The sequence below is a fragment of the Leuciscus leuciscus genome (assembly GCF_965113295.1).
Source record: "Leuciscus leuciscus genome assembly, chromosome: 12".
In the NCBI taxonomy this organism is placed as follows: Eukaryota; Metazoa; Chordata; class Actinopteri; order Cypriniformes; family Leuciscidae; genus Leuciscus; species Leuciscus leuciscus.
In genome coordinates this window covers 36024136-36050741 of record NC_138736.1, presented here as the reverse complement: position 1 = coordinate 36050741, position 26606 = coordinate 36024136, and the positions used below count along the sequence as shown (strand labels likewise).

At 41.2% G+C, this 26606-nt stretch overlaps 1 protein-coding gene and 2 long non-coding RNA genes across 5 annotated transcripts in view; all 3 read right to left on the bottom strand.

The window, feature by feature from the left end:
• Window positions 1-16285, bottom strand: part of LOC309511195 (uncharacterized protein) — a 51541-nt gene extending 35256 nt beyond the window's left edge. Inside the window, exons 1-2 of one of the 3 annotated variants that reach the window (XM_082186325.1) lie at window positions 16044-16285; window positions 15873-15914 (exon numbers count right to left, since the gene is read on the bottom strand). In XM_082186325.1, coding sequence (XP_082042451.1) covers window positions 15873-15912 — 40 coding nt within the window. In that variant the 5' untranslated portion in view covers window positions 15913-15914; window positions 16044-16285. Of the gene's footprint in view, window positions 1-5867; window positions 6548-15872; window positions 15915-16043 lie in introns of those variants that run through there. The other 2 variants (XR_014210508.1, XM_082186324.1) reach the window with 2 other exon arrangements.
• LOC309511234 lies at window positions 8105-15719 on the bottom strand. Its single transcript, XR_014210544.1, has 3 exons — window positions 15580-15719; window positions 8343-8452; window positions 8105-8250 (listed from the first exon to the last, which is right to left on the bottom strand). It is a non-coding gene; the product is annotated as an uncharacterized lncRNA (long non-coding RNA).
• A 3612-nt stretch (window positions 16286-19897) lies between the features above and the next one.
• LOC309511638 lies at window positions 19898-21252 on the bottom strand. The gene is made up of 2 exons (XR_014210742.1): window positions 20781-21252; window positions 19898-20673 (listed from the first exon to the last, which is right to left on the bottom strand). It is a non-coding gene; the product is annotated as an uncharacterized lncRNA (long non-coding RNA).
• Between the last annotated feature and the right edge of the window lie 5354 nt (window positions 21253-26606).

Here is a 26606-nt window from a genome sequence, read left to right as displayed (position 1 = left end):
ACAAGTTGCCCCAACCAGACATTTTATGAACTTTGTCCTGTTTTCCTGAGAACGTCTCGGTTACGTATGTAACCCTCGTTCCCTGAGGAGGGAACGGAGACGTTACGTCAGTGACTGATGAATGGGGGTTTCGCTTAGAAGCTTATCACCTTCGAGTTCTTCGACAAAACGAGCCAATGGCAAAACAATGCCGTGTGTCTGCGGAATTTGCATAGCGCAACTCCGCCCCACCGCGTGGGTATAAAAGGAGCCGCGCGGCAATCTCGCATTATGTTATGCTGAGGAGCCGAGACTGAACTCCCGAAAGAAAGTCACCTGCTCGGTGGAGACTTACCATGGAAATACACATGTGGGGGTTGCCCAAGCAGGGAACCATGCACATGGAAGCACCTAGCCAATCACGAGGGCTGACCAACCGGGCAAGCACTCTGGTGACGGCACTGACAGTGCAGGAGGAACTCTAAGAGGTCTAAGAAGAACTCATCTGAGTGAAATAGGGCACGTATCCAGTCTGTGGAGTGGAATGGCAGAGGTCCTTCCTCAGAGGAATTGGCCAGGAAGGGGCTGTCGCGAGGAGCACCCGTTTGGAGAACCAAGTCCGGGTGGGCCAATGAGGCGCAACCAGAAGGACCTGCTCCTCGTCCTCTCTGATCTAGCACAGGACCTGTGCAAGAAGGCTCACTGGGGGAAACGCATTATGTTGTGAATCATAACATAATTTCCCCTCATGGGCAAATCATTTCGGCTGGAGGGAAGGTCTCGATCACACCCTTCGCCAGTAGGGTGGCGACCTCTGCACACATGACAGGGGTATTGCCACCCAGCATGGTATAGCGGACTCCCGAAAGCGGGGAAGGGACCGTGCGTACTGAATCTCATAGCCGAGCCTGAAGGTTCTCGCAAGCCAGCGGGACGGATTGGGAAGCTCTAACCAGGCTCCCAAAAACTGAACCAGCGGGGTCATGTGAACCACAGACGTACCCACGATGGGGCAGCGAGGCGGAATGTGGGGGCACGGTCATATGGCGAGTCCTGACAGAGGAGGCCAGGGAAGGACGAATGTTCTGTGGCGACCTCCTCTGATAGGGGTCTGGTGACAGAGGGGGACGAGATTGGCGAGGTGGAGCATCGCACACTGCCATCCGTGGCCTCTGAGGGCTCAGAGATGGGAATGTCAGTTCTTCATTTAAGGGAGAACAAAAGATTCTCCCCGACCCTCCACCGGGGGAAGGAGTGGCCCTGCAACCACCTCCTGTGAAGAACTGCAACCCATCTCTGAGCTGCCCGTATCAGGAGCGCCGCTTTTCCTGGCGTTAGGCAGGCTGCGGGGCTGGTACGGGCTGAGGCGCCTTCCTGCAGTTTCATCCACGGCACAGCCCAGGTGAAGGCTGCTGCTGGGGCTGGGCGGAAGCCGCAGGAGGGCCCCCTCGGCGGCGAGAGGACTGAGGCGTCTGAGCCGGCGGCTGGGTGGAGGCAGCAGCTGGCCGCCGGGGCAGAATATGTTTAATAGCCTCAGTCTGCTCCTGGGCAGCTGAAAACTGTTGGGCAAAGTCCTCGACCATGCCACCAAAGAGGCCAGCCTGGGATATGGGGGAGTTCAGGAAAGGGATTCGCTCACCCTCCCGCATATCAGCCAGGTTAAGCCAGAGGGGTCTTTCCTGGACCACGCATCTGGACATCACCTGACCCAGGGAGCGTGCGTCACCTTCGTCGCCCGTAGAGCGAGGTCGTGGCGGCATGCAGCTCTTCCATGAGCCCTGGATCAGCCCTACCCTCGTGCATGTCTCTGAGCACGCTGGCCTGGTAGACCTGGAGGATGGCTATAGCATGCAGTGAGGAGGCAGCCTGCCCTGCAGCTCTATAGGTCTTCGCCACCAAAGTAGACGAAAACCTACAGGCTTTGGAAGGGTGCTTGGGGTCGCTACACCAGGTGGAGGTCCTCTGGGGACGCAGTTGCATCGCCTCAGAACGCTCCACCGGGGGGACCCCAGTGTACGCTTGGGCCGCAGCCTCATCGAGGGCAGAGAAGGCGGAAGAGGCCGCTGAGCAGTCGCAAGAAGTCAAGGGAGACTTCCACGATCTCATGACCTCTTCATGCACTTCCAGGAAGAAAGGAATTCATCCAAAAACCAATCATCAAGCCTTGAGCGCTTGGGAAATGGCGGAGGGTTCCACACAAGCCTGATGCTCGAGGCTGCCCGGGAAAGCATGGCAGTCAGCTCTGGATCAGACTCGGGCAATGCTGGCACCCCCGAAGGAGGCAGTACAGCCGAGTCTTCATCCCCAGATGACTCAAGCCCACCTTGTGATGCGGCGATGGACATGACGTCATCTGCCGGGGCGCCGAATGAAACGCTAGGCCCGCCACAAGACTAGCCAGCGACCTCATCCGGAAACCTTCTGGGTTGCAATGTGGAAGAGGGGGGTGTGGCCAGAGAAGAATTCGTCAGGTTGTTCCACACTTTCAGCCTCAGATCACCCTGGTCACCAGCCAAAGTATCCCCTCACGTGGAGAGAATAGATTGGGGTGTGGCAGAGGGGACTCTACCTCTAGTGAGGTCATTGAGTCTCGATCGCAACATTGTGATGGTCATGTTCCCGCAATGAGAACATGACACATCCACGAATGCTGCCTGAGCGTGATTTAATCCCAAACACGCAAGGCAGCGTTCGTGCCATCAACAGAATTAATTTGTCTACCGCACACAGAAATACATGGGCGAGACATCTTTAAAAAGATGCAGCTCTTTTAGAAAGGATAAAGCTCAACAGCAGTGCTGAAGCGCCCAGGGAGAAAACACACACTATTGGCAGATCACTGCACAGACCAGCAGTAGGAATGAGATCTCGCTGGAACACGTCTTCACAAACACAAACACCACTGAAGAGTCGCTCATCTCGTATCTAGAATTGTAGACAACTTGCAGTGGAGAGAAGTGAAGAAACACTCTGCTCCGAAGCAGAAACATAATGCGAGATTGCCACACTTCTCCTTTTATGCCCACGCGGTGGGGCGGAGTTGCGCTATGCAAATTCCGCAGACCCATGGCATTGTTTTGCCATTGGCTAGTTTTGTAAGAACTCAAAGGTGATAAGCTTCTCAGTGAAACCTCCATTCGTCAGTCACTGACGTAACGCGGAGTGACTGAACGAAAGGGAACTCGGTGGTAAAGTTGCAGTTGGCTCTTGTCTGACTGTTTGCCAGTCTGGCAAACATTCAGACAAGAGCCAACTGCCAGTGTATTTTAATTGTCATCATTGTTACTCAAATATACAAAATATACAGTGAGGAAAATAAGTATTTGAACACCCTGCTATTTTGCAAGTTCTCCCACTTAGAAATCATGGAGGGGTCTGAAATTGTCATCGTAGGTGCATGTCCACTGTGAGAGACATAATCTAAAAAGAAAAATCCAGAAATCACAATGTATGATTTTTTAACTATTTATTTGTATGATACAGCTGCAAATAAGTATTTGAACACCTGTCTATCAGCTAGAATTCTGACCTTCAAAGACCTGTTAGTCTGCCTTTAAAATGTCCACCTCCACTCCATTTATTATCCTAAATTAGATGCACCTGTTTGAGGTCGTTAGCTGCATAAAGACACATGTCCACCCCATACAATCAGTAAGAATCCAACTACTAACATGGCCAAGACCAAAGAGCTGTCCAAAGACACTAGAGACAAAATTGTACACCTCCACAAGGCTGGAAAGGGCTACGGGGAAATTGCCAAGCAGCTTGGTGAAAAAAGGTCCACTGTTGGAGCAATCATTAGAAAATGGAAGAAGCTAAACATGACTGTCAATCTCCCTCGGACTGGGGCTCCATGCAAGATCTCACCTCGTGGGGTCTCAATGATCCTAAGAAAGGTGAGAAATCAGCCCAGAACTACACGGGAGAAGCTGGTCAATGACCTGAAAAGAGCTGGGACCACCGTTTCCAAGGTAATACACTAAGACGTCATGGTTTGAAATCATGCATGGCACGGAAGGTTCCCCTGCTTAAACCAGCACATGTCAAGGCCCGTCGTAAGTTTGCCAATGACCATTTGGATGATCCAGAGGAGTCATGGGAGAAAGTCATGTGGTCAGATGAGACCAAAATAGAACTTTTTGGTCATAATTCCACTAACCGTGTTTGGAGGAAGAAGAATGATGAGTACCATCCCAAGAACACCATCCCTACTGTGAAGCATGGGGGTGGTAGCATCATGCTTTGGGGGTGTTTTTCTGCACATGGGACAGGGCGACTGCACTGTATTAAGGAGAGGATGACCGGGGCCATGTATTGCGAGATTTTGGGGAACAACCTCCTTCCCTCAGTTAGAGCATTGAAGATGGGTCGAGGCTGGGTCTTCCAACATGACAATGACCCGAAGCACACAGCCAGGATAACCAAGGAGTGGCTCTGTAAGAAGCATATCAAGGTTCTGGCGTGGCCTAGCCAGTCTCCAGACCTAAACCCAATAGAGAATCTTTGAAGGGAGCTCAAACTCCGTGTTTCTCAGCGACAGCCCAGAAACCTGACTGATCTAGAGAAGATCTGTGTGGAGGAGTGGGCCAAAATCCCTCCTGCAGTGTGTGCAAACCTGGTGAAAAACTACAAGAAACGTTTGACCTCTGTAATTGCAAACAAAGGCTACTGTACCAAATATTAACATTGATTTTCTCAGGTGTTCAAATACTTATTTGCAGCTGTATCATACAAATAAATAGTTAAAAAATCATACATTGTGATTTCTGGATTTTTTTTTTTGATTATGTCTCTCACAGTGGACATGCACCTACGATGACAATTTCAGACCCCTCCATGATTTCTAAGTGGGAGAACTTGCAAAATAGCAGGGTGTTCAAATACTTATTTTCCTCACTGTATGTACTGAAAGTTTAGTTTGAAGAATAGAATTCACATCTTAAGATCTTAAGAGTTTCAAACTGGATGTTTAAAATAAAACATACAAAACCGCTGCTAGAGAAAACAAGAGCAACTGGATATTTGATTTTAACCTTAACAACAGTAATATCCAGAGATACAAGCTACTCAACCTATGATATTTCACCGTTTTGAATTTAAAATATGCGATCATACTTTTGATTCATGTAGTTCATAACTAAATGTGACTTGATTCCCCAACCACCCGCAGTCCACACACGAAAAATCTATGGCTCTGCTCAAGCCGCCTAGACAGATGTGTGACATTTTAGAATAAAAACTAATAAATTCACCAAAAGACGACAACTTTGGTGCACAATTCATTTTGTAGGCTACCTACAATATTCTAAGATTGGAGTAAACTTTATAGTTACACAATATGTAGACTATCGGATATCACTAAAACACGTCGTCATATTATATTTGAATTGATTATTGCTGCTTCCATAGTAGGCTACTGTATATTTAACTATACATGTTTTGCTAGTTCTTATCAGTATTTAAATGTCAGAAGCATAAAATAAACATTAGTTGAAAGCACTGAACAGTTCAATACTGTGGCTCAGCGCCAGAACGGCAACGTAGATTTGAATTCAGTAGTTGATAACGTGACGCACTGAGAGTTCTAATCACACCTGTGTGATTGCACACTTTAAATGGTTAATTATCAAATGTAAAATATATAATCTTTTGTCTTTTGGAAGCTGCGTTTGGCTCAAAAATCTGAAGGTGCACGTGCCCCCCTTGGGTTGAATGGGCATGAATGTCTGAATGCAATGCAGCCTATGTCACATTGGTTAAAAGCGGCTGTCAAATGGCTGTGTAATTGTTGAAAGAACACACAAAAAAGTAAGAAAACACAAGAAAAACATAAGTTACTGCAGTGCTAGAAATATACATTTTAATACATAACACATCATCTGCCTTACCTTTGTATTGAGAGCAGGTTTCACCTGAAGCAACTGGTGAAAGTATGAAACTAGAATTTTCATAGATTGAATCCATTTCATGAGCCTGACTGTGTCTTTTGTGCTGCTTGAGTTTGTTGAGAATAAGGACATCACATAAAATGTCACTCTTATACAGACAGACAGACAGGAAATAATGAATGTATAAAAAAAAAAAATTACACCTAAAGGCCAAGCATGGCAACCCATACTCAGAATTTGTCCTCTGCATTTAACACCATAGACATAAAAGAGAGCTAGAAGCCCTATTGGCCCCTGGGCGAAAAAAATGCGGCCGCCATCTTTAACCGGTCATACTCCTAGTTTTTTTTTTCATACTCCTAGGTGGTGGGAATTCTGTGATGGAGTGACAGACAATAAACAGCAAAGCCAGTCTAGTTTCATTTCCCCTATTTGTTATTTATACACACACACGCACACAGAGTCACGAGTTTTCCTCCAAAAGACACACATAGCATACATTCAGACACTGTGTTTCAGAGTGTTAGTTTTGTTAGGCCTGAAAGGGAAGTAAGATTAGATGTTAGAAACATGGTTAGTTTAATATACAGTTTAAAATTTCCACGACATAATGTTAACCTGGTCCCATAGTCTTTTAATGTTTTTTAAGATTATTGCTTGATTGAAATAAAGCTTTTGTATCTTTGGTATCCACGCCTCAGGCCCTCCTTTCGAAAACCACGCTCCTGTGTGTCTTTTGTTAGGTGGTTAAATTAATTTCCCTGGTTAACAGGGTGGCGTAGTCAGCTACATCTTTAGAGGTTGCTTTTCCTCTCAATGTCCCGTTACACATATATGATTACTGACACACATGATTTAGAAATGATGTTACAGAATATTGAAATGCAGTGTGTGCACTTTGCATCCAGGCAGGGGTGCCATGTAGTCGTGCACTTGGTGGATTTTTTACTAATGATCTGCGCTTTCGATCTCGAGAAACCACGCTCAAGCATTTTTTTCCGTATTCGGTAGTACACTAACACATTGCGTACCGTTTCACAAAGCTGGCGAACGATCTCAGATTCAGCGTGGATAGTAAGGAGCTCCCTGGTGTAGGCTCACGCTCGATCGAACCAGCATCCGACCAGCGCAGAAGGTCTTTTCTCGAGGCAAAGTATTTTTTGATTAAATGCAATACATTTGAATATGTATTCTCTCGTTATTTCATCTGACTCCATAAATGAAAAGGTTGTAATTATATCTGTGCATCATTAAATGTGAGCGAATGTTTGACTATTCTTTTTAACTCTTTAATGAAAATAATGTCAAAGTCAGTTAGAATAATCAAATGTAACAATTTATTATGTCAGGTAAAAGTATCATGCCAATTTCATAATCAATTCAAAGATGATTGATACAAAACATAAAATGCTCTGGAATAAAGAGAAGAGATGCGAACCCAACATTATACATGAAGCAGAGAGTCTTACTCTCCGCCTCATGGGCTAATCTGAAATACAGAAAGGCCCCAAACCCTTTGCTACATTCCATTATATAGACAGAACCTCTTTCACATGGAAACATGTGCTAACAATGGAAATTTGCATTCAGAGGTTACTCCTTTTGGGGGTATAAGACCATTTGCCTGGAGACCACCTTCCTTTGTGTGCCAGTTCTCTCTAAACCATTAAAACCTTATTACCTTTTGTTTTACTTATTTGGAAATTAAGCATTTGTACCAGTCACACTGAGACATTTCAAATTATACTAATATGTATAATACTCTAATAATTATTCACATTAAACTATATATTTTCTTGGGTGAACTCAGGTGATCTGAGTATGAGAGAGAGGGGGTGAGGGATGAGCGAATGAAATGTAGATTAGGATGACTCGGATGTCAAATGGTAAACCCGGATGTCAAACCCTTCTCAGGATCTGTTCGCTCCTTAGCCAGACTGTCCGGCATTTTCTAATTTCTCAAGTCTTACACTGCTCTGCTTCATTCTATTTTGCCGACATTTTTTCGTTCTTTGTTGATGACGAACACAAACTTTCTTCTAACAACAACAAAATACTCCTTATGGCATTGGTCCTGGCTTTTGTTCACACAGGGCGCGTTCCGGGACTGATCCCGGCAATGTTATTAGGTCCCCATCCCAGCACCGATCCCGGCATCAATCCCGGGACGTGTTTGCGTTCACACAGAAGGCACTCTAGAAATTTTACGTACATTTTCTGGGTTCAACGTGCTGTGTGAAAGGGGCTTTGGCAACAGAAACCATCCGTCCAGAAATCTGTCTCTCCCCCTGGATGTCCCAGACTAGCACAGTCTTCACCAGCAGGATGGCCTTTAGTCCAGTTATCAGGCTCTCTGACTTCATTCTCTCGCTTTATCCAGAATCTACAGGATGAAATAAATAAATAAATAAATAAATGTCAAGGTAGCTGCCTTGACAAGGTTGTCAAGATTGTCAAGATTAATGAAGCTCTTACTCTGCTGAATCATTTAGTCGCTGGTTGTTCACCCAGACCCAGTGTCCCTCAGTGTCCAAATCATTAAGACCAATCCAGTGCGTCACTTTAACTTTAGAGGTCAGAAAATCCTGATGGACAAAAACATGGTTTTGTTTTATATATTATAATGCACATAAGGTTTGGAGCAGAGAAATGTGTAGCCTAATATTTAATGTCAGTGGGAAATCAAAATTGACTATTCATTGGATTTATTGAGTGATTAATCGGAGCATGTTATTCTAAATGAATATTAATCTTTAGGTAACATATTGATTCAAACAGGCACGTGCACACAGAGGGTGCTTCTCATTTCTTATTTGTGCATCCTCGTTTCCTTTCCTCGCTTCCTTTCCTCGCGTCTCAGCTCCGCCCCCTGTAGGATGCGAGGGAAGGCTGCAAGGAAAAGACGCGAGGACGGAGGGATCGAATGTAACTTTTTTTTATACATTGGAATACTTGATCACTCAAGCGTCACTTCACAGCGTCATCAGCTGCGCTCAGAGGATCTGCCCTTATGTTGTTCAAGTTTGTTTATTTAAGAAATTCATAATAAACTAGATGTACCGCATCGCGGTACAAAATATGACCGCCGCTCAGGCCTGCACTGGCTTTCCACAAAAATAAATGACGTGGAGTAATTTGGCTATATTGCGTGTTTATGTATATACCTAAAAAAAGTAATAGTATGTGCATGTCTGTCTGTGTGTGTGTGTGTGTGTGTGTGTGTGTGTGTGTGTGTGTGTGTGTGTGTGTGTGTATGTGTGTGTATTTGTGTATGTGTGTGTCTGTGTGTGTGTGTGTGTGTGTGTGTCTGTGCGTGTATGTATGTGTGCGTACATGTGTGCGCGTGTGTGTTTGTGTGTGTGTGTGTCTGTGCATGTGGATTTGTATGTGTGTGTATGGGTGTGTGTCTGTGCGTGTGGATGTCAGTGTGTGTGCATGCTTGCGTTTGTTTGTATTCCTGCATGTGTGTGTGTGACAGTATCATCCTAAACCAGCAACCCTTCGCTCAACAGCACCATCTACAGGCCGATGAGTGTACAGTCACTTAATGTGCACATAAATGAATTTATTTTATACCCCCCCATGGATGAAATTCTACAAAACTTAGCAGAGGATACCCCCAGAGGTTGTCAAGTTAATCATACACATGAAATATGGTGCAATTCTGAACATCTCCACTGAAGATAGGGGCGATTAAAGCAGAATAATATTGCATTTTCATTTTTTATGGGAGGGGCGCAAATCACAAATGAGTGATTATGGGCTAGGTTGATGTGCCATAAAAATTTCTTCATCCTCGGTGCCACGGTTCAGGTAGTTATTTAGGAAAAACTGCATTTTTTGGGGTTTGGGGGGGCCCAGCGCGGGGGGGGGGGGGGGGGGGGGGGGGGGGAGTGTGGCCCCCGGGGACCAAACGAAATTTTTCCGTAGAAGTCTAGTGGGGCTACATGCCCACCAAATTTCATGTTCCCCGGTGTTTCGGTGTCCCTGGTGTCGTTGACGAAAAATTTACGGGGGCCCCAGCGCAGGGGGGGGAAGTGGCCCCCGGGGACCAAACGAAATTTTTCCGTAAAAGTCTAGTAGACCAACATACCATAAAAATGTAATTTACGGGGGGCCCCAGCGCGGGGGGGGGGAAGTGGTCCCCGGGGACCAAATGAAATTTTTCCGTAAAAGTCTAGTAGACCAACATACCACAAAAATTTTTTTGGGTTTGGGGGGGGCCCAGCGCGGGGGGGGGGGGGGGGAGTGGCCCCCGGGGACCAAACGAAATTTTTCCGTAGAAGTCTAGTGGGGCTACATGCCCACCAAATTTCATGTTCCCCGGTGTTTCGGTGTCCCTGGTATCGTTGACGAAAAATTTACGGGGGCCCCAGCGCGGGGGGGGAGTGGCCCCCGGGGACCAAACGAAATTTTTCCTTAGAAGTCTAGTGGGGCTACATGCCCACCAAATTTCATGTTCCCCGGTGTTTCGGTGTCCCTGGTATGGTTGACGAAAAATTTACGGGGGCCCCAGCGCGGGGGGGGGAAGTGGCCCCCGGGGACCAAATGAAATTTTTCCGTAAAAGTCTAGTAGACCAACATACCACAAAAATTTCTTCATCCTCGGTGCCACGGTTCAGGTAGTTATTTAGGAAAAACTGCATTTTTTGGGGTTTGGGGGGGCCCAGCGCGGGGGGGGGAGTGGCCCCCGAGGACCAAACGAAATTTTTCCTTAGAAGTCTAGTGGGGCTACATGCCCACCAAATTTCATGTTCCCCCGTGTTTCGGTGTCCCTGGTATCGTTGACGAAAAATTTACGGGGGCTCCAGCGCGGGGGGGGAAGTGGCCCCCGCGGACCAAACGAAATTTTTCCGTAAAAGTCTAGTAGACCAACATACCATAAAAATTTCTTCATCCTCGGTGCCACGGTTCAGGTAGTTATTTAGGAAAAACGGCATTTTTGGGGGTTTGGGGGGGCCCAGCGCGGGGGGGGAGTGGCCCCCGGGGACCAAACAAAATTTTTCCTTAGAAGTCTAGTGGGGCTACATGCCCACCAAATTTCATGTTCCCCGGTGTTTCGGTGTCCCTGGTATGGTTGACGAAAAATTTACGGGGGCCCCAGCGCGGGGGGGGGGAAGTGGCCCCCGGGGACCAAATGAAATTTTTCCGTAAAAGTCTAGAAGACCAACATACCACAAAAATTTCTTCATCCTCGGTGCCACGGTTCAGGTAGTTATTTAGGAAAAACTGCATTTTTTTGGGTTTGGGGGGGCCCAGCGCGGGGGTGGAGTGGCCCCCGGGGACCAAACGAAATTTTTCCTTAGAAGTCTAGTGGGGCTACATGCCCACCAAATTTCATGTTCCCCGGTGTTTCGGTGTCCCTGGTATCGTTGACGAAAAATTTACGGGGGCCCCAGCGCGGGGGGGGAAGTGGCCCCCGCGGACCAAATGAAATTTTTCCGTAAAAGTCTAGTAGACCAACATACCATAAAAATTTCTTCATCCTCGGTGCCACGGTTCAGGTAGTTATTTAGGAAAAACTGCATTTTTTGGGGTTTGGGGGGGCCCAGCGCGGGGGGGGAGTGGCCCCCGGGGACCAAACGAAATTTTTCCTTAGAAGTCTAGTGGGGCTACATGCCCACCAAATTTCATGTTCCCCGGTGTTTCGGTGTCCCTGGTATCGTTGACGAAAAATTTAAGGGGGCCCCAGCGCGGGGGGGGAAGTGGCCCCCGGGGACCAAACGAAATTTTTCCGTAAAAGTCTAGTAGACCAACATACGATAAAAATTTCTTCATCCTCGGTGCCACGGTTCAGGTAGTTATTTAGGAAAAACTGAATTTTTTTGGGTTTGGGGGGGCCCAGCGCGGGGGGGGAGTGGCCCCCGGGGACCAAACGAAATTTTTCCTTAGAAGTCTAGTGGGGCTACATGCCCACCAAATTTCATGTTCTCCGGTGTTTCGGTGTCCCTGGTATCGTTGACGAAAAATTTAAGGGGGCCCCAGCGCGGGGGGGGAAGTGGCCCCCAGGGACCAAACGAAATTTTTCCGTAAAAGTCTAGTAGACCAACATACCATAAAAATTTCTTCATCCTCGGTGCCACGGTTCAGGTAGTTATTTAGGAAAAACTGCATTTTTGGGGGTTTGGGGGGGCCCAGCGCGGGGGGGGAGTGGCCCCCGGGGACCAAACGAAATTTTTCCTTAGAAGTCTAGTGGGGCTACATGCCCACCAAATTTCATGTTCCCCGGTGCTTCGGTGTCCCTGGTATCGTTGACGAAAAATTCAGTAAGGTGACAAAAAAAAAAAAAAAAAAAAACTTTGACAATCCCTATATGACCGGCTAGCTACGCTAGCGGCGGTCATAATAATAATAAAGCAAGATACCCTGTTGAAATATGTGAGATGTGTGGTTTATTTAAACTGCAAAGGTAAAGTATAAATTAAAATGATTGTGACCGATGTGAAGGGGGAGGAGAAATTAGACGTGCGTCACGTTTAAGTCGATAAAACTCTTCCGCATAGGATACACCTGTGTATCCTCGCTCATGACTCCTCAGGAAGCCTCCTCACTCCTCGATCCTCGACTCCTCGCGGTGCAATTAGAGAATTGAGATGTCCTTCAAGATGGCTGAGCTCGATCGGTTTCCGGGTCATAGGATGGAGGACGGAGGAGAGAGGAGACGAGGAGGGATATTGAGAAGCACCCATAGACATAAAAGGGGGCTTGAGCACCTGCCCTTTTTATTCCTGGAGAGAAAGTGCCCTTTTTTCTGGGGTGCTTTTTTTTTTTTTTTTTTTTTTAAATAATATATATTTCTGTTTGCGCACAGCTTCCCTGTCAAACAAATATATTTATTGAAGAATGGTATATCTAAATATCAGGTCAGGAGTTCTGAAGCGCTCCCTCTCCCTCTCCCCCGATTGTTAAACCCGATTGTATTGCTTCCGCTAAAGAAAATAGTACGCTCCGTCTCTACGGTTAGAATCCTGTGAGTCCATAGCAACGCTCTGTTTTTCATGGCAACGGTCTGTTATACTCCGCACAGCGGTCTGTTATCAACAGTGGTGTAGTGGTAAAAAAAGAGGTGGGTAAACTATAAATTCTAGTGGACCACGACGTGGTCACCCGGTAAGGTGGGCCACTGCCTACCGGTGTATGTGTATCCTGATGACATCGCTATAGGCTATCATTTGATGGTACTACCAAGGTGTTGTAGCCTAGTATAACCATCAGGACATCGGTGATGTGTAAACTGAATTTGGCAACAATACAGTGAATTACAGTGAAGTTATTGAGTATTTTTCATAATAAAAATCATCAACATGATACATTTACAATTGTATATCAAATTAAAAACATATTTTTTTCCAAAATAAGTGTTGTAGTATAACCATCAGGACATCAATGATGTGTAAACTGAATTTGGCAACAATAGAGTGAATTTCAGTGAAGTTATTGAATATTTTTCATAATAAAATCATCAACATGATACATTTACAATTGTATATAAAATTTAAAATATATTTTTTTCCAAAATAAGTGTTGTAGTATAACCATCAGGACAGCAGTGATGTGCGAACTGAATTTGGCAACAATACAGTGAATTACAGTGCAGTTATTGAATATTTTTCATAAATAATAATCATAAAAATTATGCAAAAAGATATTTATACAAAATAAGTGTTGTAGTATAACCATCAGGACAGCAGTGATGTGTGAACTTATTTTGATGACACTATAGTGTGTGACAGTGAAGTTATTGACTGTTTTCGGGTTTTGCACTTTGCAGACGGTCCCTTCGGATCTGTCTCTCTGCCGCCTGCGCATAGAGATCAATTTTGTCCACTGTGAGGGAAAGCTCGTTTTGAGAAAAAATAGGTTGTAGCTGCTTGTCTACATTACTACGATTAAAAAGAGGTGTTATTTGTGTAGTAACAACGTTTAGCTCACGAGTTATTGACCCGGGAAGTTCGAATCTGTGAATTTACTGCCAACTTTACTCAACTCGGCGCGCTGCGCTCTCTGCTCCGTGTTTGCGCGCTGCGCGTTCTGCTCTGTAGTTAACGGCCCAAATGCTCGAATCATGTGCCGATCGGCGATCACGCACTGGAAAAGCAAAGTCCGCTCAAATAACGAGAAATTTAGAGGTGGATAAACGCACTTTGGAGGTGGGCAAACGCTATTTCCAAATTTTGGGAGGTGCGTAAACGGCGTTTACGTGCGTTTAGCCTCCACTACATCCCTGGTTATCAAGAAATAACACACCGCATTCTACATTGGAATTCAACCAAGCCATGTAATAAAATAAGTTAATAAAATAAGCATATATCACCACCAGGTGATATGCTTTAGTTATTTTGTTTATCCTATTTACCTGCATTGCCCTGTCAATTAGATGCAAATGTGTGCATTTTAACTAGTTGACGCCTAATTTGCATACAAAACGTCCTCAGTTAATGACTTCTATCAAGAGTCTTTCCCCCTGAAATTTAGAAATCTAAATTGGTGAATTTAGAAGAAATCTACAGATGCAAACAGATGGAGGATACACTCTAAAAAATGTAGTAAATCTGAGTAACTGCATCTGGTAGCCTACATTAATAAATAAAACTGAGTAGAAATAAGTTAACATTAAACATTAAAAATAACAATATTTATAAATTAACTTTTTATTTATGAGTAATTTTACTTTTTTTATTTCCTCTAAACCTTTATAAAATAGTATTCCATACAACCACAAATACATTCATGACATTGGCTTTTATTTAATTGTTACTCAATTATTTTGGTAAGTTTAATTTTAAAGTGTTATGTATTCTGATAACACCAAAATAATTAAAACGATGTAGTGCCTTGTGCAAAAATAAACAAATTATTAGTAAAACACGCCCCTCTGCTTGATGCAGTTATTTAGGTTATTCTAAATATGAAGAGTACAGATGAAAAAGCCTCTAAGTGCCATCTGAAATTTCCTTCTATGATAATTTTTATCAAGCTTGTATGTTTATGTTCACTTATTTCACATTAATGAAAAGTACCTATTAATTGTCATTTAAGTTAAATTACTGAACTTAAATATACGAGCTTGAAAAAAAAATGCTCATTTTAGAAGAACATTTCAGATGGCACTTAGAGGCTTTTTCATCTGAACTCTTCATATATACTTGAAACTAGTAGCATAGAAAATGTTTTCAAAACATGCACATTGTGGAATGGTTTCCTTTGCTGCTCTATAAACCTAGTGAATACTAAGGAGACCATGGTTTCTGTGTGAACTGATTATTTTGTAGACATCTTTTGAAAATGAAACAATTGCGTGAGTTTGAGGAAGATCAAATTAATTAACTTTTTAAATAAATTTTTTAAAAAGGAAGTCAGAGTTGCGTTAATATATATACTTTTTTGTTTATAAAAAAAAAAAACGTAATTATGAGAAGTGCCCTTTATTTCACTTGAGCCCCTGCCCCTCAAAATGTCTGTGCACGTCCCTGGATTCAAATGTAATAAGATGCTCCCCTTTTTTAGATATCATGCATCAAATGTAAGGCTTTTGGCATGTTTGATCAGTGAACAAGCCGTGGCTGGATGTTTCTTCAGACCATCAGAGACGTCATTAAACCATGATCATCAATGCCTATTTTTATTTATTTTTTTACTCAGAAATACATCATGTTACAGAAGTGAAAGGGATTAATATACTGTAAATGAAGTGTTGAAGTGCAGAACACACCTGCTCTGCTTGGCTGTTTATGATCACTAGATGTCCTCCTCGACTCACACAGTGATCTCGGTTTAATGTGCAGAAATTTTGTCAAACACTTTGTTTAAGCCTGTGTCATGGGTGTGAAAGAGAAACGCAGTCTGGCGTAGTTGTCTGTGAGCCATGACTGGTACAGAAACAGTTATGAAAAAGGAAGAAAACTAATGGTTGAAATGTGTTTGAAAGGCCTGACTTATATTCACTGAACAAAAAGAACTGTGATACATGTTGATATGTATGAATCTGAACGTTACTTAACCTACTGGTGTAGTTGGCTGTAAGTTCCTCAAGCTCTCTCGCCATGGCTGGTACAGAAACAGTTATGAAGATAATGGTGGAGAATAGAAAACAGACAAAGTCACTCTCATATTCATGAATCTTTGTGCACAGTTAATGTTGCTTTACTGGTGCATTATTAAATATATTTTACTCACTTGTACCAATCGTTTGTTGGGCAGACAGTTTCACTGAAACACTGATATCTGATTAAAGACATGCACAAAAATGCACTTGACTTGACTTGAAGATCAAAAGCAGTAGCAATGATACCACACACACACACACACACACACATCTAATTCTGTGAACTCAAGTCTCATACAGTTTCTGAGAAACAGAGTCATGGTATCACAGGTAATATCAGCGTTAAGTTTCTTTCACACCCTCTGACATGCGAAACGACAATAAATATCCACAATTGCTCTTGTGTTTTCGTATCTTGCACTAGGGTGCTCTTCTCAGCACTCGAGGCCTCTTTACAGCATGCTGGAATCTTCTTGCCATGCAGTTTTAATTGTTTTCTGAATTGTTAAAACAACTCCATTTTCTGAACCAATTTGTCGAATAAATCACTCTTTCAGTAAAACATTAAACAAGTTCAGGTAGTTAAGACACAATTTACAAATCTCATGAACTCTGTTGCACTGAATGTTGATACCAACAATGGATGGAAACAATATAAGAAGGAGAGGAGGAAGAGTATGTGTATAAGAGTGAACAAGGAGGAAGAGGACGAGGAAGAGCAGGTGTGGAGAATGTTGTCAAGGCTAGATCTGCTTTAGGGTTTTTCTCTTTGCCTGCAGAGATGACATTGCTTGTGATGTGACAAAGTCCTCAGGCCGGACCCAACATGAAGACATGATGCTGAAGCAGAATGAATCTCTCACTGACCTTGATTTTCAGTTGCACAACTCTTCTGTGTACTGTAACATGCTTTTCATTTAGAGTTGTTTAACCTTTTTGGCTTTTGCAGTTGTGTCACTGTATTTTCACTGTATGCAAGTGGTGAATATACGTTCAACAGGCCTACTATACAATATTCAGTACAATAATATAGCAGTGCATATACAGTATACAATTTATTTACCTTACTACTGTAAGTTGTGATAGAGTCCACACAGTCTGGACTATATCACAGCTTTCATTGGCCAAAAACCACCCAAGAGGCCGTCTGACTGACATGTAACGCAACCAATCACAGTTCGTTTTGTTCCACGTCATGTTTAGGGGCATGAAATATGTAAAGTCAATGTCCCTATGATAACAGACCAGTGTGCATCTAATAAATTATTCATTCAAATGTAGCCATGTATTATGACTTAATACTTTACTTTTTTTGTTGTTGCAAAAAACATAATTTGCAAATGTTGTAGTAGATTATAGATGTTTCTGGCTCTTAAAAGCATGAAATGGACATTCTCTAATTTTTGCTGTCTTGACATATAGTCACTAGTAAACGACTTAAGATCTGAGCAACATGTGTCGATGATGAATGTGAATGCTATGGAAAGCTCTGTTCATTTAATTGTTGTCATAATTGTTATGGCATACATACAGTATCATGTATAGTTCATCTATCCCTTGGTGATAGTCAACAAATCAGAATCTTTGAACTGTTCCAGACTACACAAAATGGATGGTGTTTGTTTGTGTCAACTCTTGAGATTATGATGAGAGATTTTACTGGACCTGTATTTTCCACTCTACACCCCACCAATAGATGCACGTTCAGATAATTAACACAAGTGGAGAGCACTCAGCAATCAGCGATAAGAGGTGTATATATATTCAGCAGTCTCACCTCAATTCGTTGACAGTTTAGCAGCATCCCTCCACCACCCCTTCTTCACCCAGGGTGTAGAGTACTCTGGGTTCGGGCCGAACTCCGAGGTCGGAGCCCTCCCCCCCGACAGCACGCCAAATACGCATTAAACTTTACTCCCTCTAATTAAGTGTGAACTCGTGAACTAGTCCTCATTTCCCTGTAGAAAGTAAAATAACTCTGATATGCCAACTTTTGCACAAGCTTTATTAGAGAAAGAACAGTTTACACACAGTCCCATTTATAACAGGCTCTGGACTTCAGACATATGTATCAAAAATGTAAATGCTAAAAATGGCCTTTGACAGGCTTCTAATCCTACAAACGTAATAACTGATAATTCAATGATTTTGAATCATTATGTTGCTTTTGGTGTGTTTGTTGTATTTTTTTTTTATTTTTTTTTTGCACATTTGCTCTCAAACAACTGTACATTGTTCACCCATTTTTGACTCAGAAATTCCTGTAATTCCTTCAGACTCTTTTTACTGATCGTTTTCTCTTCATCTTTTCTTTCTTCTTTGTTTAGGGCCCAATAAGTTTGAGAGACCCATGATCTATCTGCACTGTTGTAACAGCAGAATGCCATCCACATGTAAGAGGGAATTTTCACTTTCTCATTTAGTTTATTGTTTCCAGGTATAGCTCCGGTCAGCACATGGGCTAAAACTTTATTATTATTGTCATAGCAAGAGTTATTCATGATGTCTGAAATTTCTCTTTCCATGCGATTCCAACTGCCGGCATTAAAGCTGATCTTCTGTGGCACTACGTTGGTCAGTGTGAATGTAGATTCGGCAGTGAGTTCAAAATCGACTCAAAATTATTATTATTATTATTTTATTTTATTTTATTTTTTGCCATTTTCATTTACATCTCCTAATTTTCATGTAAAACACAAAATTGGAATTTAGAAGAATCTAAATTTAGTTTTTTGTTCCATGGAACAACCATTCATCTGTCAAGCTCTTATAGGATTTTGTCTGATTCGACTACTATACGCTGATTTCACGCAGCCGTTATTTTGAAATCGAAAGCGAGGCTCCGGTGGGAAGAAAACGCCTTTAATCACAGGAGAGTCGTGAATGCGATGGCGTATTGTCGTGTTTAATGATGTTGTGTCAATTCTAAAAATGTACAAACATTTATTTCATACTTTAGACTATATACAGTGAAATTCATTTATAAATAAAATATTTTTTTATATATATAATTCAGAATGTAAAAAAAGAAGCAGGAATGAACTATATACATATCCTATATTGGATATTAACATCCAATAGTGTAAATCGCGGCAGCAGCTTCAGGTTGGTAGTCCAAGGCATTGTTGTTTATCTTTACTTCCGGGGTTCTTCCCACCGGAGCCTCACTTTCGATTTCAAAATGGCGGCTGCGTGAAATCAGCATATACGACTAACTACTTTTATGTGAGTTATTCATTGAAATTCGACAGATTTTTCATTTTGTGTGAACTATCCTTTTAAGACAATAAATTGAGACTAGATGTAAAATGTATTCCGCACTTAATAGCAGATGTATACTAAAACTACAGAATCAATGGTTAAAGGAAAAGAGGTGTACTTACAGAAGAAAAGTAAATGATAGATTACTGTAATGTGTGCAAATTCATCTAGAACTTCAGACATGACGAATGAACAGCTGAACACCAGCAGCACAGCGAGGACGCTCACGATAAACGCATATTCAAGCAGAGCTAAATAACAAACAAAAATAAATGTTGTAGAAAGTAAAATTGTTGTAGAAAGTAAAAGTGGTTAGAAAGGTTAATGTTTTTTTAAAGCAAACTTTAGTTCCACAAACAGTCTTGCAGTTCAGTCAGCCTCTTCTTGCACACTTAAATAGTTGAGCAGCAAAAATGATGATCTTTAATACTCAAGTTCACATATCTAAACCTGTGAATCCACAGACTGGAGTGTGAGTGTGAGTCTTTCACACATTATGCTCCACTACAAGCCCTGCAACAGTGTCATATTTACACTGCATTTGGAGTCACTTCTTAGATTCCATTTGACTTGTCTTTTGTGACCTGGTCTGTGTGTTTTACAACTAATATTGGCAGTATTCATATAGCATTCTAGTATCTTTGGTTCACTTCTTGAGTTATGCCAAAATCACTGAGACGGTTGATGTGACATGTTCAACACATAAATAACCCATAGAGACAAGTTTTATTTTGCATGATTTGAAAGCATTTATTTGAATGGCTTTGTTGTAGTCAAAGAAAGTAGTGTCAGAATTGCAGTAATAACAGAAATTTGTTACAATTATTTCATGACAACTCTACATTTAGAAAAGCTCAATAATAGCAACCAGGCCCAAAATGCTGCTGGTAAATTTTTTATGATGGACCACTATGATTATTCCTCAACGTCTGGCTCATCATCACAAGCCTCTGCTTCTGGAGGTGGACTTGCATCTGCTTTTAAAAGATCCAAACAGTCACCGTTAAACAGTGAGATTTCTTTATTATATTTGCTCTTCAGAAAGTCCTGTAATTCCTTCAGGGTCTTTACACTGATCTTTTTGTCTTCCTCTTTGCTCTCATCTATGTTTTCAGCCCAGTGAGCTTGAGACAACCATTCTTTGCTCTTACTGTTATAGCAGCAGAACACTGTCCACATGTGTGAGGGAATGTTGACTCTGTTGTTCAATATATGTGGTGGTGTTTTAGTGTTCGGCACAGCTCCTGTCAACACATAGGCCAAGATATCCCCAGGAATATTTTCATCACGGCAATTCATGATCTTTCTAACTGTTAGCTCCATGTCTCTCCAGCTCCCACTGTTAAAGTTTTTGTACTGCGGCACAACATTGGTCAGTGTGAATGTAGCTTCGACAGTGTCTTGATCAGCTGCATGACAGCAGGGAAACAAGTGTCCACGATTCACATTCATTTCGTTGTTCAGATAGTCTCTGTCCACGGCCTGTTCTGAATCGTCAAGCTACAGAACAGATAATTGACAAAGAAAAAAAGAGACAATAATGGATTTTTTCTAAAACATAACTGAAAAAAAGAAAAGAAAAAAAAAATAGGAAATTGCAACTTTACCTGTGGCTCTGTCCTCCATTTAGGACATTTAGGTCGTTTCCCTGCATGCCCAGTATATTTGTAAGCTGAGAATATCGGGATCTTATTTGTTGTGTCGTAGAGAGTTGCAAATCTGTAAATCTGCAAATCTTTGTCATCTCTGATATATTTTTGACAGATTATTCTGTACCGATTCTGATCCATTGAGACTGAATTCTCCAGTATGCCAGGAATCATTGGAGGCTTATCTTTAAAAAAAAACTGACTGCATGTTTTGAATGACTCTACAACATCAGTCATGATGAACGGAAAGCCAAACACCAGCAGCATCGAGACGAGAAACAGACGCATCTTCAGCTGTGAAGGTTATTCAGGATGTGAAGAACACAAAGGTTATTCAGGATGTGAAGAACACGAAGGTTATTCAGGATGTGAAGAACACGAAGGTTATTCAGGATGTGAAGAACACGAAGGTTATTCAGGATGTGAAGAACACGAAGGTTATTCAGGATGTGAAGAACACGAAGGTTATTCAGGATGTGAAGAACACGAAGGTAACTCAGGATGTGAAGAACACGAAGGTTATTCAGGATGTGAAGAACACGAAGGTTATTCAGGATGTGCAACTTCTAGAAAGAAACCCTCTGTTTTATAGACATGCTATCCAGTTGCGAGGGAAGGGGGGTGTTGCGGGGGCTGCAGCCCCCCTCGTCATAGCATCAGCACCCCCTGGTGGGGGGCTGTGGACTAACATAATATTGTACTTAAAAACGTGAAATAAAATAAATAAATTAAAATAGACATAACATACTGTGTTTGATATGGGATTAAAATGATGGGCAGTGTATAAGTGTAGATTTGAAAATCCTGCTTCCCCCATTATTGTTGAATCACGGAAGCTACACCAGTTACTTTTGCCAAGAGATTTATTATTTATACATGTGTCAGACAGAGAGAAACAGGCATATGTAAGAATAAGGCTACATGAGAGGTGGTCTTCATTCTAGATTTCTCTGTTCACTATTTCTCTATCTTCTCAAACCATCATGCTAGCTGTAAATGGTTTCTCTGGGTTTCTCCTTCCTTACCCCATCATCTCTATGTTTCCTCCTTCCTCTCACACCCTCATGCCTTTATGTTTCTCTGAGGTGGTACATCACAGAGAGACTTGCAACTTCCTTGTAAGGTAGAAAAACATATTGCTTATGTTTAAAAATGGAATGTATAGCCTACCTGTGTATACATGGTACAATCCACTTTACACATTAAGAAACTATTATTAACTACTATCCGACGGAAGTCGTGGGATTTCCTGTGTTGCGTGATATCTCTGCGCCCAAGTAGCAGTGCTTCGCCTGTGCTTCCCCCTAATATAGTCCCAAGTCAATATCTACATAGGAAATCACCTAGTGTTAATCTGCATCGCTATTTGTACTCGTTGTGAATACGCAGGCCACAAGAAGTAATTAGGTGGGTTTATTTATTTATTTATTTTTTATCACTTTTACTCAGGACATGCTAGCTGGCAACAAAGGATTCCATTCATTGTGTTAAGCTAAGCTAGTGCCGACCCTGTCAAACTAAAACAATGCATGCACTGAGACAAAAATGCATTTGCCCACCTATCTAAATGTAGGAAAGGTGAATAAACCCTATTTCAAAAAACGGTGGAGTGTTCCTTTAAACTTTTACTTGTGTCCTGTAAGCCTTATGGACATAATACTTCATCAGAAAGAGCTTTACTGCCAGGTGTGTTTACACATACGAGGAATTCGTTTTGGAGACAAAAGCTCAGCACAACCAGAATGACAGCGACAAGACACAAAAAGAATAAAAATAGAATAAGTAAATAGTACATACAAATATTTATAAAATTCTCAATATACAAAAATAGACAATAGACATCTGTATGTACAAATGCAAGGAAATGTAAATAAGAAGTATGGTGTGTTAAATTTATGTATAAAGTGTTGTGTATTGCACATGTTTTGCCAAGTGGGGCCATTAACTGTACTGTATATAATAATAATTATAATAATAATAATAATACATTTTATTTGAAAGCGCTTTTCTGAGTACTCAAAGACACTTTACATAGAAAAAAATCACAAAAGCAGCATGAACAACATAAAATAGATCTTTTTTTTTATATATATAAAATAAATGCAAAAAAAAAAAAAAAAAAAAAACACTGGACTAAGCTAAACATTAAAAGCAATTTTAAAAAGGTGAGTTTTTGTCAGTGATTTGAATGTTGGAAGGTCAGTGCAGTCACGGATTTGTTTGGGGAGAGAGTTCCAGAGGGAGGGGGCAGCAGAACAGAGAAGGCTCTGTCACCCCAGGTTCGGTGCTTGGTCCTGGGAGGTAGAGTCAGGAGGTTGGTATCAGATGAGCGGAGGCTACGAGATGGGTTGTGGCGGTGGAACAGGTCACTGAGGTAGGAAGGGGCCTGGTTATGGAGGGCTCTGTGTGTGAGGAGAAGGATTTTGAATTGAATTCGTTGTGGGAGCCAGTGGAGGTTCCTGAGGACAGGGGTGATGTGGTCACGGGTGCGGGTGAGGGTGAGCAGACGAGCAGCAGAGTTCTGGATGTTTATTTAAGGTTTTGGGTGTTTATTTAAGGTTTTGGATGTTGTGCCGTATACAGGGTGCTACACAGGGGGTTGATATCTTATTGTAAAATGAACTATGTAATGAGTATTTCACTTAAATAAATGCACAACTCTTGGGGTGTTCTGGAAGACTAAATGCAAAGTTACTCCAGCATCTAAAGCATCATAAGCTTAATTGTCCTGATTAATTAATTAGCATTTTAATTGAATCAAACACTCAACACAATGCGTTAAATTTAAGAGACTCTTAAGTCTGGTGGTGGGGTGTTGTATGTGTGTATGTATCAAATTGTAATGCAATTTCCCCACATTTAACTGCTACAGTACAAATTCAAGTTGTATTGAAATCTACTTATTGACATTAAGTGTACAAAATGCCTCAGGTGGGATGGGTTGGAACACTATACAGCAAAAACATGGGCAGTAGTTAAAATTTTGTTCATGCATTTATTTTGTTGATCAAATTTGCTGATTCATTTTTATTTTTATAATAATAAATATTAATATTACTACAATTTAAAATAATGATTTTCTATGTTAAAATACTACTTATAACCTTTGATACTTTTTCAGGATTCTGAGTTTAAAAAGTAAAAAATAAAATAAAAATACAACAACAAAAAAACAGCATTTATTTAAAATAGACTTTTTTTTTGTACAAATATACAAAACTGTTCAAAAGTTTGGGGTCAGTAATTTTATTTTTTCTTCTTTTTTAAATTAATACTTTTATTCAGCAAGGATGTGTTAAATTGATAAAATGTGATAGTAAAGACTTACTTTTACTTTTTATTCATCAATGAATCCTGAAAAAAAATATCACATGTCACAATATCACAACTTAAAAAAAAAAAGAAAAAGAAAAAAAAAAGGAGTTTTCTTTTTTTCCTGCTGTCGAGCCATATCACTGAAAGAACCATATTTGGCTCGAGAGCATCGGTTCCCGAACAGACTGGAATACCCACGTTTACACATGTACATTTTCGTTATAAAACGCATAACTTTTGCAACGGTTACGCCTGTCGTCCACACACTACTCCGGAGTTTTAGACCCTCGAAAATGGAAACTGACCCCTTCAGTCAAATCCAAAACAAGACACCAGCAAGTGAGCTAGCTATCCCATAGCAACGCTTTGGCAACGACACCTCAGAATGACAGATACATAAATAAACAAAATAAACATGAATTTAGGATACTTTAGTTATGTACACATTGTCATGTTAATTATAAAAAAATGCATTTGATTTATTGACCACAATATTATCATTGATATTTGTTTGAGAGGGGCACTTTTGATTAATTTTGAAAAAGGTCATGGGCTCGAGCCCCCAGAGGGTTGATAATGTGTCATGTACAACAGTCAAATAAGGCTACCAAGGCTAGCATAATTTTGCATGATTTAAAAGCATTTTTTTTTTTTTTTTTTTTATGTTACATAGTGGTCAACGAAATAACAAGGGCAGAGATCATATGTTTATTCTATCATACCACCTTCACATTTAGAAAAGCTCAATTGTTCATGACTTTAAGGAACATTTAGCTGCATAACCAGGTCCAAAATTATGCTGGAAACAATTTGATTAAGGACGGCCATGATTCTTGCTCATTGTCTTTAGTATCAGTGTCCCGAGGCTGACCTGAGGTCACAGAGGAATCCATTATGTTCAAGTGGAACGTGTTTAATTTCCATGAACATGTAAATCGTTCATTTAACTTCAGTCATTGATGTCAGTGTGTGCACATGACCAGTCCAATACAAATTCACGCCCTCAGATTAGTTTATGGAAATATAAATGACTGGTCAGTGTTCTGTTAGCTTTATGGAAATGAACACACTTTGTGGACTGCACATGAGATCTTATTGTAAAATGATTGCCGTTATGAATATATCACTCAAGTGAGACTACCCTGCTGACAGCTCTGAGACTGACAAGAGCAGCTTACAAATCATCAGTAGGCCTACTCATCTAGCTGGATCTGTCTGCTGCAGTTAATCTCCAGATCCTCCTGTCAACCCTCAAGACGAACAGCATCTCAGGAACCTCAATCCAGTGGTTCAAGTCTTGACTCTATAGGTCCTTCAGGGTGTCGTGGAGGGGTGAGATGTCTAAGTCACAACATTTACCTACTGGGGTACCTCAGGGCTCTGTGCTTGGACCACTTCTCCTCTCCATCTTCTGTACATGTCATCACTAGGATCTATGGACATTTTTTCCTATCACTGCTATACTGATGACACATAAGTCTACCTCTCATTCCAGCCAGATGATCCGCTAGATTACATTTCTGTCGCCTTTCCACTGCACACGACAAACGACAGCCGTTGTACCGGAAGTCATTCTTTTCCAATGGAGAAGAGTAGTGGAGAAATTTCGAATCCGATTTGAGCTTTGGATGCGTTTAAATATTTGAATTTCTGCATCTAGACTGGCCGACCGGATGTGATGTATTCTAATCAAAACTATGAGCGCAAAACAAGAATGACCAATATTTTAACACTGTAATGTTATTCTGTAAAAACTATTTCTGTAAAATGGCTTTTATTAATGAATAATTATGGCAGAAATAATTATTGTATAATTAATAAATATTTATGTTGATTAGCTCTATAAAATACACTGTTTTTATTTTAGATGTACTGTATTGAGGGTCATGTGTTTTGTGTGGATATATTCATACATGCATTACATTCATCAAAATTATTCATTTTACCATGGTGAATAAGCCGAGTTAACGGTTCCTGCAAGACCAGTTTTAATAGAATAAACAGAACGATATCAGATATCGCCCTAATTAATAAATCGCCTAATGGTGTGGACCCTAATTTAGTTATCTTTATAGTTATTGTTCTTGGTGTGAACGGGCCTTTAAGTTAAACAATATATATATATATATATATATATATATATATATATATATATATATATTAAATAAAAAGAGATGATCATGGATGGGTTTAAAAAATGTGGGATAAGAGGATAAAAACTTTTTCTTGTAAGCCTATATTATTTTATGTTCATATTCTTCATATGAACTTCATTCAAATGATGCATCATGAAGTTGATGTATTATATAGGTATAAACTTCAGTATTACATAGGCCTAATATAATAGTATAATATAGGTTAATATAATAATTTCTTAATTCCACACGAATTCCAATTCAAAATAAATTATATATTTATTAATATCCATTTCTGGCTGCTAAGGTCAGACAGGCTTGTTAATGCATTAAA